This window comes from Henckelia pumila, chromosome 4 (genome assembly GCF_033568475.1).
Source record: "Henckelia pumila isolate YLH828 chromosome 4, ASM3356847v2, whole genome shotgun sequence".
Taxonomy (NCBI): domain Eukaryota; kingdom Viridiplantae; phylum Streptophyta; class Magnoliopsida; order Lamiales; family Gesneriaceae; genus Henckelia; species Henckelia pumila.
Window position 1 is genome coordinate 28102258 of NC_133123.1, and position 13665 is coordinate 28115922.

At 32.0% G+C, this 13665-nt stretch overlaps 2 protein-coding genes across 2 annotated transcripts; one reads left to right on the forward strand and one right to left on the reverse strand.

Moving 5' to 3' along the window:
* Positions 1–8227: 8227 nt before the first annotated feature.
* LOC140864896 (uncharacterized) lies at positions 8228–9575 on the forward strand. The gene is made up of 2 exons (XM_073269305.1): positions 8228–8589; positions 8828–9575. The coding sequence occupies exon 2, from the start codon at positions 8833–8835 to the stop codon at positions 9388–9390; it is 558 nt and encodes a 185-aa protein (XP_073125406.1). The 5' UTR covers positions 8228–8589; positions 8828–8832; the 3' UTR covers positions 9391–9575.
* An 837-nt stretch (positions 9576–10412) lies between these two features.
* LOC140864895 (xyloglucan O-acetyltransferase 3-like) lies at positions 10413–13277 on the reverse strand. Its single transcript, XM_073269304.1, has 3 exons — positions 13006–13277; positions 12633–12919; positions 10413–11303 (listed from the first exon to the last, which is right to left on the reverse strand). Exons 1-3 carry the CDS (start codon positions 13271–13273, stop codon positions 10521–10523), a joined length of 1338 nt encoding a protein of 445 aa, XP_073125405.1. The 5' UTR covers positions 13274–13277; the 3' UTR covers positions 10413–10520.
* Between the last annotated feature and the right edge of the window lie 388 nt (positions 13278–13665).

The following is a 13665-nucleotide window of genomic DNA, read 5'->3' on the forward strand; positions in this document are numbered from 1 at the left end:
TATTTGCATGTTATTATTGTTATGCGGCATGTGCATATCATCTTGTGCCTGTACATCTGTATATCTTTCGAGATGAGCCAGTTAGGGTTGCTCAGCCCTGTTAGGACGTTTGATATCGAGTACCCTTAGGTACTAATACTTGAAGGATTCCGTGGTCCACGTCCGTGATTCGGGAATGAGTGGTCGCGCACAGTGGTTAGCTACCTCGATGTGACGAGCTTATATTCCAGGCGCCAGTCTGAGCAGTTGTATACAGTTATCCCAGATATGGATATCCTGTCATTTGCATGCATCATATTTGTATGTTTATCCGTGCTTTTGTATTGAGCTTAGAGCTCACGTCCAGTATTTTCTGTGTATCTGGATACCCTATTCGACGGGGCAGATATAGGTGCAGGATTGAGCACCAGGAGCCTGGAGTAGCCAGTGACCTTGAAGACAGCAGGATTAGCTGTAGGTTTTATTTAAATTCGATTCGATTGGGTTGTATAAATTGAGTTTGTTAGCCGGTTGTATTCTGCCGGTCTGCTTGTATTTAGTCTTCCGCAGCGATTTTATTTAATGCATGCTTAATTATGCTCTTAACTCTGATTAGGTAGTGGATCCGGGATAGGTCTCTACAGTTCAATTCTTGTAATATTTTCAAACATTCTTTCAACAGAAATAGTTGGTTTTGTTGAAATTATTCCTGTTTGAGAATTATTACTTATTGCTAAACTGACAACATAGTTTATATTGATCGGATGGTTTCCTGTTAACATAAGATTATTTCTATAAAAGTAATAATCTAATGTTAAAACGTCATTTATGTTTTTATCAAAAAGAATTATATTGTATTGTGGATAAATACAAAATTTCATCTTTTTGTAACATAAGTTTTCTTCAATTTTTCCAAGGATAGAATCCTCAAAATTACGTATCCTTTTGTCACGAACTGTGATTTCATTTGGTGTATCTATTTTTTCTCGGTAGTGAGCTGATACTATTATTTCGATTCCTCCAATGTGAACATATTTCAGTTCAGATCGTTCTTTTTCACTGGCTTTTGCCATGATGGTATCAATATCTTGAGTTGTTAATAACTTCAGAGTATTAGACCTTGATTCGTTATTTATTTTACAAGATCGTTCTTTTGTACAAATCGAATAATAAATTAAATTTTTTCTAGGATTAATAAAATTTGAAATCTTGCTTAATATTCCTGGTTGGTCTATTAGATTTGTTTTTGAATTAGAAAACCCTGTTTTCTGTATCTCAGCAAACTTATTCTGATTAAATATAATATTCAAATTATACTCTTGGTTCTCTTCAGATTCATCAATCTGACTATTTTGATTTGGAATTGTTACTTCTGTTATTTTAACAGATGATAGAACTTCTTAATTTTCTTAAGGCTATTAAAAGCCTTTTTGTTGAATCTATCTGTTCTAATAAATTATGAAAATCTTCGAAACTATCAATTGAAGATTGACAATTTTTAAGATGTTTCAAATTGTTTTCACAATTTTTTATATCAAAATTTATATTTTGAGAATATAAATTAAAGATATTCATTTTTGTATTTTCATACATTTTCCATTTAGTAAAAATTGTTACTTTTATTATTTTGTTTTTGTTGATCGGATTTCGATAACAAAATTTGTTCTTATTCATAACATATTGTTATGTCTTCAATTTCATCGTTTTCAGAAATTTGAATTATCATTTTCCAGTTGCTTGAAAAATGTTCTTTTTTATGATTTTTTAAATAAAAGTTTTGGAGATCTTTTATTTTATTCCATAATTGATCTATTTGACGTAAATCTTTTAGTAAGATTATTTTATCAAATAAATTTTTAATCTCAATATCTAAAGTTAATCCAGACATTAATAATCTGCTTTATTTAACCTCGCTCTGACACTAGGTTGCGGAATTCTTTAAATTCTTATGAATTTTCTCATTCATGGCTTTACAGATCTGATTCATTTATAACAGATAAATGTTTTCAGATTAGTTTGGTTCCATTCATAGGTTATAATTACAAATTTTAGTTGATAAATTGATTCGAATATGGTTAAATCAGAAGTATTTAAATGATATTCATGAAATGTATCATATTCATGATCATCTTCTATTTCAAACCAGTTTTTTATTATCAATCTTCCATTTCTTATAAAGGATGATGACATGATTAATGTATTTTGACTATTTCTTTAAATTAAGGGCTGCAGGAGATTTAGGAAGGTTACCTTGTTTGAATGAATCTTGGTTTTGAGCAGAGGCCAAATCCTTGCTTTCCCTTAAAGATCACTTGATCAACTGGTACTTGCTCTATGATCCTTGCTTTCCCTTAAAGATCACTTGATCAACTGGTACTTGCTCTATGGATCTCCAGGTTTACTCTAACCATGAATCTTCAATGGTTGGTTTCCAACCTTATCCTTCTTACGCCCTGCTTGTTTAGTTATTAGTCATAAGACTTATTTTTGTTTCTGATTTTATGTTTCTTAGTTTTTGATAGTTTTCATACGTCTTGTATGAACCAGATTGTAAGAAACTTGAGAAGAGAGAGATACTCAAACTTCACTTATTCATTTACAACACAAACATCTCCTTTTATAGGCGTGGAGAAACGCATACAGTAGTAAAAATAATGGAAGAGGGGGACCATACTACATAATGAAAAACAGCTCATTTTACATCTGAGTGGATGCCTTTCACATGTGGTGTGGTCCACAATTTCATTTGTTTTTACATTGTGTCACTTTCTGAATCACTGGTACATTCGGACCATTTTTTTATTGGTTTGTCTTCCTTGACAGCTGGTTTGTCCTCTTTGACAGATGTTTCTTCTGTCTGAATGGGTTGGCAATGTCCACATTTGTGAGTGAAAATCATTGTTCTTAGTTTTTGACATAGCATTTGTTGGGTTTCTCGGGTCATGTCAACTCTTGCTTCATAGATTGGAGCTTCGAATTGAGCTAACATGACTTGTTCTTTCTTTTGGATTATTTTCTTGTGTCCAGTGGTTAATAAAATTTTACTGGTTGCAAAATTTATTTTAACCTTTGAGTTTCCATCAATCTTTTCTGTCTTTGAGATCATGTCAATCAATGTATTTATTCTTATCTCAGGAAGTGTTGAGATATCCATTACTGGTTTTTCTTCATTTGGTCCTTCGAATAAGAACTTGTCTTTTTATTTTCGACATTGAATATATACCATTGGTTGATAGAATTTGTTATCATCCCAATCTGGAAGGGTTGAGTGAATACTCAATGTTAATATTGGATCGTCCTTAAAGACTGCTTTCTTGAACTGGATGATACTATTTCTCAATTGATATGGAAATAGTTATATTTCTTGATTGTTGGGACTGACTTCCAATCCACTTAATAATCCATTTGAAAATAATCTTGCGACTTCATGCGCTGGAGCACCTTGCAATGTTCTTTCTCTTGATATGCTCTGTGTGTCACAAGTTTGTAGCCAAGATTCTGCGGATGGTTTGGCTATTCTTAAATAGTTTAGTGTTTCAAAGAATTCAGTCTTGAGTTTTTCTGGAAAATTTGTTTTTTCAAAAATTGGTTTTTGTGGTCGTAGATTGACCATCTTTCTTCTCTTGCTTCAAGGGCACTTTTAAACGTCCTTTCTTTTTTTTTTTCATTTTTCTCGGTGTTGGCTGTGACCACCGGTTCTTTCTTCTTTTCTTTTTCTTGGTTATCAGTGTTGGCTGTGACCACTGACTGTTTTTCATTCATCTCCATTATTTTGTTAAATGAAGTTGCTAACTTGATTGGAGTTTTTGGTGAGGATGATGATGATGATGTTGTCATCTTTTCTTTAATCCTCTGAATTTTTCCTTTTATATTCTTTTTTCTTTGTTGAAGAATCTGAATTTCTTCATCTATGTCAATCAATTGTTCTTCTAATTGATTTAATTGTTCCATCCTGCATAATAAAACATATATATATATATTTTTGGTTAGAAATTTAACTCTTTTTCGTGAGTAACTCGGATAGTTTGATTATGCGTATCATTGCATTTATGAAATTCTTTTGCAAGAATTGAATCAATCTTCATAAATGAGATTGATTGTCTTTACTCATAGAGTAATTCATGTTTCTGAATATAAATCTTATTTCATCAATTTATATTTTCCATGTTTTCTGAGGCATGTTCAGATGACTGAAAGTCATAAAATAATTCATGTCTCTGAATATAAATATCATTTCATCAATTTATCTTTCACATGCTTTCTAAGGCATGTTCGGATGACTCGTGGTCATTTTCTGGATCACTTAGGATCTTTTTTGTTATTCCGTTACTACGGATAGTATAATTTGGATGAAGTTCTCTGGTTAATGCGTCGGGTAATGAATTATCCGTTCCTTTGACATGTTGGATTTCGAACTGATAATGGTTCAATTCCAATTGCCATCTAATTAGACTTGCTGCATTTCTCCCTGCATTTCTTGATATTTTCCTTGTCTTGAAATATATTAAATTCATATTATCTGTTCTTACTAAAAATGGTTTAGGAATAAGATAAATTTCATAAGTCCTAATTGTAAATATTAAAGCTAATAATTCTTTTTCATTTGAATGATACTTTAATTATGCACCTTGAAAAGTTCCTGATGTATAATTGCATAATTCTTCATTTTTTCTAGTAGCTGTTTTAGTAAGTTCTTTTAAATTTCTTTCTCCTGTATAAGCTTTTAAACATGCTCCTCAGTACTCATCTGAAGCGTCTGTTTTAATTATTATTATATCTTTATTGGAAGGAAAATATAACTCAGGAAGATTACTAATTATTTTCTTTTTAATAGTATCTATATAATTAGTATCTTCTTTAGACCATTTTCAGAATAAGTTAATAATCCTAAAAATCTTCTTAATTGATCTTTATCCTTGATTTCACTAGGAAAATCGTGAATTTTCTTAAGTATATGCTGTTGTAAATAATGTTTTTCATCTTCTATTTGTAATCCTAAATAATTTATTTTTGTTTTAAACAATTGTGCTTTCTTTTCAGAAAGTATAATTTCATCTTTATGACAAATATCTAATACTGTCATGAGGTCTTTATAATGTTGATCTAGTGTTTTTGAATAAATTAATATGTCATCTATATAAACACAACAAAAATCTACATATGATTTAAAAGATTCATCCATATATCTTTGAAAGATACTTGGTGCTTGTTTAAGTCCGAAAGGTAATACAGTTCATTGATACTGTCCTTTTGGACAACTGAATGATGTAAGTAATTGTGTTTGTGGTTCTAAATGAATTTTCCAGAATCCTGATTTACAATCTAAACTGGAGAAATATTTCATTCCTCCTATATAAGATAGTAAATCATTCTTGTTTGGGATGTAATATCCATCCATAATTGTTGCATTATTCATTTTTTGATAATCAATTATCATTCTTTTCTTATCAGTGTCTTTCTTACTGACATAAAAGGCTGGTGAAGAGTGTGGACTCTTGCTTGGGATGATTATCTTAAGTTTTAGTAATTCTTGAACCTCTTTTTCGAATATTTTTACATCATCCATGTTGCATCTTTTTGGTGCTTCACAGATTGTGATATTAGAGTCTTTAAGTTTTATTGAAGCAATGAATTGTTTTCTTTTCTTAATTTTGTCCTGAGGATTTTCAGAACAAATATCATGAAATTTCTTCATGATTTTTTTTTCATGATTAATTGTTATTCCCTCCGTCCCATATATAATGTCTTCTTTGGATTTTCACACAGAATAAGAAAAATGTGTTGGGAAAGCAAATTTTATATAAATTTTCTATTTTATCCCTATTTAATGTATTAAAAAATGATTGCACAATTTTCAAAGTGTAGTTAATAGGGGTATATTAGTAAAGAAGTGTAAAAAAAATTACTAAATATGGTATATGACTATATATTTGGAACAAATAAAAAAGAAAACATGGACAATATAATTGGGACAGAGGGAGTAAAATATTTTCTATTTTTAGTTCTATTGGATTTGTATTTCATTTATGAAAATTCTTTGTAAATCCTACATTTCCTACACGAAATGCTGTTCGTATTTTAGGAATATAAATCATTGATGATCATTTGTTTAAAGTTATGTGATTTTCAAATTGTGTAAAAGAAAAATATTCTCTTAAAAAGTTATTTCCTATTATAATGTCCATTCCTGATTCTATTTGGTATATAATGGGTATTACAAATTTTGTTTCCTCAATTTCTATTTTTAATTTTTCTGCTACTGTATCAAGCATGATTATTGATCCATCTCCTATTCGAACTTTTAATCATTTATCATATTTCTTCCAATAATGATTTGGAAGTATATGTTTGCTTCCTAAACACATACTTGCTCATGTATCAACATAAGCATGTATATGATATGGTTTATGTTCTTTGATTTTAATTTGAATTTTTATATATATACTATTTGGATTGGTTTTGTTTTTATTATTATCCATTCTTTTTTTTTTATTTTATGAATTTTAAGAGATAAGGGTATAATTGGTATTTATAAACAAAAGTTTCTCTCTCCAGGGAGTTGAAAGTAAGTTTTATTTATGTAGGGATTTATAAATAAGTTATAAATTGATTTAGGAAATGATTGGCAATTAACTCTTAAAATAACTAGAAAATTTTAAAATATAAATAATATATTATATTAACTAGATTAATGGGGGTTATAATTTATTATATACTATATATGCTAGGAAAAGGTCGCTGGTTGTTCATCTAGCTCAAACTTAGAGTTATTTGCACCAACCATCCTTGTGAAATATTGAAAATGCACACTTTTCCCCTGTGAAATTTTAATAGGCATCTTCAACCCTAACCTTTTAAAAAATTAGCACACTCGCCCCTTCAGATGAGTGCTTGTTGCTCACGCGTCCCTCATGCGACTGAGAAATATTTTGATATTTTTTTGCACCAAATACCCCTGTGAAATATTAAAAATGCATATTTGACCCCTGTGAAAATAATTTTTAAATCTATTCAACACATAATACATAATTTTTATTAAAATCTAATTATAAAATATTTAGCAAACATTTTTCGTTTTATTAATTTATTTTTAATTTTACATTTATTATGATTATATAATGTTTTTTAAAAAATATTATTATTTTATTTTTTATCATTATTTTATTAAACTTTCTTCTTGTTTCCAACTTCTCCATTAAAAATGCATTCATAAACGAGATTTAAATACCTAAAAGTACCAAAATATTAAATCAAAATGATAAATGAATGATAAGTACCAAACATTTTTAATTTTATTTATTTTTATTTTTAATTTTTAATTTTTAATTTTAAATTAATTTATTTTTAAATAAAATTATTACTTTATCTCGTTATCATTATTTTATCAAATCATTTCGTTTTTTCAACTTCTTCATTAAATATGATTCATATATAAAGATTTAAATATTTAAAAATACCAAAATATTGAACCAAATGATAAGTTCATGAACGTTACTTTTTCGATTTAGAATTATATTAGCATGTTATTTTTTTTTATTATTTATTACAAATTATGCAATGCATATTCTCGAAAATTTTAAATTTTGGTTCAATAATATATAGTTGTAAATCGAAAAAACAATATGTTTGAACTTATTAGTTTAGTTCAATATATTGGTACTTGAAATTATTTAAATACTTATTTATGAATGCATGTTTAATGGAAAAATTAGAAATACGAAGTGAATTTAATAAAATAATGATAACATGATAAAGTAATAATATTTTTAGAAAATAATTAATTAATGATAATACATTTAAAATAAAAAATAAAAAATAATAAAACAAAAAATGTTTTCTAAATATTTATAATTGTATTTTATTAAAAATTGTATATTATGGGTTGAATAGATTTAAAATTTATTTTCACAGGGGTTAAATATGCATTTTTAATATTTCACGGGGGTATTTGGTACAAAAAAAATATCAAAATCTTTGCCCAGTTGCATGAGGGGCGCGTGCGCAACAAGCACTCATGTGAAGGGGCGAATGTGCTGATTTTTTAAAAGGTTAGGGTTGAAAATGTCTGTTAAAATTTCACAGGAGAAAAGTGTACATTTTTAATATTTTACAGGGGTGGTTGATGCAAATAACTCCTCGAACTTATGCAAGTTTTCAACGCCCACAGTTTCAAGAAAATATTTTAACCTAATAATCTCAGATATTGGCCTGTAAAATATTTTTATCGGATAAACCCAGAAATTTCTTCCTACTTGCGTTAACGGTGGAATTCAATAAAGAAATCACTTTCCTTGTGAAGAGCCCTTTTTCTTGAACTCTTTATTCCTTGCGTCCCTTTCGGAATTGAAACTTTAACGTCTCACCAGAGTTTTTTTCACGTGCCCTCTTCGTCTCTTCCATATACTTACAATTTCCAGTCTGTTTTTGTTAGTATTTCCCTTTTGGCAACCTAAAGCTTATGAATTGACCGAATTGGTTCTTTTTTCGGCTGTCCTTGGTCACTTGCCTCCAATTTGAGCTGGGCATGGCTATTTAGCTAGTTTGATTGAAAGCTCGTTTCTTTGGGGTTTTGGTTCGACTTTGAGTATTGGGTTTGTTCGCCGGTTGAAGGTTTGTGGGATTGCTTTGGATTTTGTTCCGCGAACTTTAGATCGTTAGATCTTAGTTCTTTCTGTTACGTGTGGATTTTATGCTATGTCTCGCCGTTTTGGTTCAGCATTTATTTTTATTTTGGTTGGATTTGCAGTTTTATTTGCCCACTATGTTCTTATTTGTTTCTTGATTTTGTGAGTTCGGGATTCGTTATTTTCTTGATTCTTTACTTGGTTCTGTTTAATTTCTAACTCAGAGACAATGTCACAAGGCTACTCAATTGAGCTGTACTTTGATCCTGCTCTCGAGAATCAGGTTTTGAAGGCGTGGAATGTGTTGGCTCGACGTCAAATCAGCACTCATCTGGTCGAGATTGAATCAAGGCCTCATATTACCTTATTTTCGAGCCCTTTTGTTGACATTGCTAAACTTGAGAATGTGCTGAGAAATTTTTGCCTGAAGCAAGAACCTCTGTCTCTGTCCTTCTCTGCAGTTGGAAGCCTCCCAATCGAAAACAATGTCCTGTTTCTTGGACCAACTCCCACTTTATCTCTTCTTCAGTTTCATTCGCAGCTGTTTGATGCCCTGAAAAAAGAAGGCATTGAAATTGGGGTGGAGTACCGTCCGGATACTTGGATTCCTTACTGCTCAGTGGCTGAAGAAGTGCCAAAGACGCGTACGGCTGAGGCCTTTACAGTTTTGCGTGAGTTGAAACTCCCAGTTAGTGGGTACGGGATGGATATATCATTGGTGGAGTACCCACCAGTCCGTGAGCTCTTCTCCTTTTCGTTGGGTATGCATCAGCTAAGTGAGATCTAAGGCATGCCCTTCTGGTAATGTTGGATCAAGACTTGTTCTTTTGATCCTTATATATATGTATGCTTATAAAAACTGGTTTTAGATTGTAAGGCTGAAGATTATGATATTAACTCGTCGCACCTTAATTATGTGATTTTCAGCTTTTCATGCGAAGAATTAGTTGTTCATGAGGCAAATGGCTCGACATTTGTTTATATTTGTTCTATGTGTTCGTGTGTTAAAAGAAATGTGTAAATATATCCTACATTCTTTCTAAGTTGTGTTAATCCTGGAGACAGGAATACTATTATGCTGGATTGTGTGAAAGCAGATATTTTTATGCCCTTTTTGGCTATTAGGTGGAGCAAGGGAGCTTACATTCTTTATCAAACTTTTATCATATTTATCTGAATCTGCTTACATGTTTCTGTTTACATCATCATCTTATCAAACTTTTATCATATTTATCTGAATCTGCTTGTATTTATTTATATATCTTCCTTGATGGGTAGCTAGGGAGAGAATGCGGCTGTCATTTTGATCTATATAAAACTGCTGCCAAATTAACGTGCATTGTGTAATTTGCCAAGTCTCTGGTACCAATTTAGACTGTTTTTTGTTCCATCTGTGCTGGTTTTAGTTTCATGTCACTGCTTGCTTGTTCCTTTACTTCTGTCGCCTATACATCCAAGTGAATTCTGTTCTAACCATATGGGTTCCTGTAACTTTCACATTTCAAGTTTGATTCGTCTCATTACATTTCATTTGATCTCCCCTTGTCCTTGTGTAAACTGAAGCCAGTAACGGTGATTCTTGGAAAAAGAATGTAGTTTTATTTGTTTTAAATCATCATCAGTGCCTTGTTTCTTGAATTTCTTTTGTAATTTTCATTATTTTGTATGTCTCTCCGACTGCCCAAGGGAGTTCAGTGTCGGGAGCAATTATTCACTCCTATAGTACTCCACTATATGAAACAATCATCAAAATGTGGCGTATGGATTTAAAATTTTGAGTTGTTTTCTTGTCATTAGCTGTATCTTTTGCATGTGATGGAAAATTCACGTTAATTTCATTCAAATGGAATATTATATATACCAGAGGACTACTTGTTTTATCTGGCGTGAGACAATCAAACAAAAATTGATGGGGTTTCACCTATCCACATCAAAATTGTGGTTCCATTTCTTGATAATTTCCAGCATTAGCTGATTCCATGTATCAATAGGGCCTGGTAGACACCAATGGATACAGTCACTGTAACCTTTCATCCATTGATTACCCCAGTGCACGCCAGGGTGCCCGTCGGGCCTCATCACCATCATCTCCGTCACGTCGAGGATCTCGAAAACATTTCCATGTGCTTCCCCTGCTTCTCTCGCAATTTCAACTTCATCCACTTGAATTTTGCGGTAATCAAAATCAGCTCGGGCCATGTCAATCTCTTCCTTCCCCGCAGGTCTGGTCTTGTTGCACACACCTCCTTTGTTCCACGCCGCGTTCTCAAAATGAGACGGCGAATAAGTCCTCAACAAACTGAAAGTCTGCCTGCAAGTTTTGCAGCTGTTCACCTTCTTAAAGGTGGTCCGAAACGCCCTTCTTATGGCTAGACCTGGTCCAAGGTCGGTAACGTTCGGTGTCTGGCAGTAAACGCAGCCGATGAGTTTGCCATTCTCGTATAAGTAGTTCTGTCTGAAAAACCAGTGTGCGTCGGAGAAAACTGCATATTCGATTTCTGGTAGCTTCTCCGACCAGTTGGTATCGATTTTGTCGAGATGCAAATCGAACCCTCCGGTGGTGGAACCGTTGACAACTCGCTCGGAGGCGAAGACTAGGAACTGAGACCAAAGTGACATTAGAGTGAAATTGTGTTTCTGAAATTCCCATGTGGGGAATCGGTCATCGGGATCTTTGTGTTTAGCTTTTGGAGTCTCTGCCTGCAAGATTTCAGAGTCTTGCTTTAGATGCATGCATGTTAAATCTACTAATACAAATATTCAAACTCTTCTTTTTCATATATATATATATATATATATTTCTTTCCATGTTTATAATTAATAATAATATACTATTAAAGTTATATACAAGATTTAGAGTTATTAACTTTAATGTCATAGTATGTTTTTTATTCTAAAAATATTCATCTTCTCGAGTTGCAAATAGATTCCGTTTTATTAATAAAAAAAATATTTTAGTAAATTAATATTTCATCTATAACCATCTGAGCCTAATAAAATATTTCATATCGGTTGATTGATTTTTCCTACGAGGGAATTCCAGCTTCACATTTAGAAAAAGTTCGTTTATTTTCAAATTTCAAAACCAAGGTCTTAGCAAAACTGGAAAAAAAACAAAAACAAAAACATTAGAGAGGATTTCGAAATGTACTCAAAATCCACGCAATAAAAGTGCATTAGTTCGATTTAAAGATATGGTATATTTGTGAAATCATCATTAGTGTGAGAAGAAAAACGATATATGTACACCACCTTGTAGTGTACACCTTGATTTACACTCTTATTTAAAATTTTTTTAATTTTCCTCATTAATTGCAAAATACCCATGATAAAAAATAAATATCCAGTTGATCAAGAAAAATTTTATAATTAATAAGAAAGGGTGTAAACCAAGGTGTACATCGAGATGTTCATCTAGCCATGCCCGTATGAGAATAATCGACAAATTAAAGTAGGATGCACATTAATTATTTCAATAGCAGTGTTGCCAATGGAGGGATGACAAATAGCGACAAATAAATATTTTTTTTTTTAAAAGGCGACGATTCAGATACCGTACATGCACAAATGAATCTCCACCGTAGAATTCAAGAACGACACCAAATCTTTTCTTTTCTATAGATAAATGTGTCGGTAGGGTGCACCTTTTGGGGGTCAATTGGCCGACTTAAATGTTAATTTATTCCATTAGGTTCCATAGATAATGTCAAAATCTTTAATTAATTTAATATAATGGCAGCCCAATTCATGCAAGCAACTTCGTGCTTTATTTAGTCATCAACAAATTGCCCACCCACAAACTCATTTCACAAAACACCATTTAATGCATCTCCACTAAAATATTGTCAACTACTCCCCCTCATATTTCATCTCACTTACATGCATTTTTTTTTTTTTGCTATTTTTGGTTATCTAAAGATGTATAATAAAATTTTTACATTTAGTAGCATTTTTTGCGCACAAAATTTTAAATTTTAAAAATATATATAAAAAAAAAATCAAAAGCTTGAAGATGAAGAACTAACTAACCGTAGACAAGAGACATAGAAGCGACTCCATTTGATTCCGGGCGACCGAATCTCCGATGAAAGCCATCGTCTTTCCTCGTACGACGCGGAGAAAATTCGCTGCTTCGAAACGAGGCAACTCGCATTGGTGTGGCTTCCATCTCCACCGCAGGAACTCCGAGTCCCTTCTTCCGTGCATGAAACAATTCCTCGCAAATGGGATAGTCCCGCAGCTGTAGTTTGTGTACGAAGAATCAGACGCATCCGGGACCCATTTCCCTTTGAACAAGTCGCAGGTTTCCGAAATATCTGCAAACCATGATATATTTCAAGTCAAGTTTGAAAGCAAGAACTCGAGAAATGGAAGGGTTAATTAATTCGAACGATTCGTTTACCTTTTGGGAGTTTAGTGGAGGGGATTTCTTGACTGTACACTTGAATGTCGGTCGTTTGTGTGAAGATTTTGGGGTGAAAAATGAGGTAGAAACTAAAAAGGGTGGCTAAAGAAGCTGTGTAAAACAAGAAAGAAGCTGTGTGATTCGATATGCTCGGGAATTTGCCTTTCTTGAGGAGATTGCATCGATGTTCTTTGTTGTGACATGGTGTGGGATTCATTACTTCAGCCTGTTTATGTTGTGTGTTTTGGTGTGTGAGGGAATTCATGAGAAGAAAGAAAGAAAGAAAGAAAGAAAAAAAAGTTGAGATTTGAGAAAGTGAAAAATGGGAAGCTTTTTCTTTGTTTAATGGCATTAAATGAAGTGCTTAATGGGCAACATGATTCATTATTATTTAATTCAGCAAACTAGTTTAAGTTATATTCGTCCTTGTTTTTGAATTATTAATTAAAGTTGGAATCTTAAAGGCCTAATTGCTTTTCCCCTTTCTGAGGGTTTAAAATCGGGTCGTGGTGTGAAAATTTGTTTCACGAAAATCGAGAGGCCAATTAAGGTCATAAGTATATATCATATATTGGCACATTGCGAGTTTACTTGTTGACTAATTTTTATTTTTTTTTAAAAAAAAATGGTCCAATGAAAATCATTTTTCTGATTGAA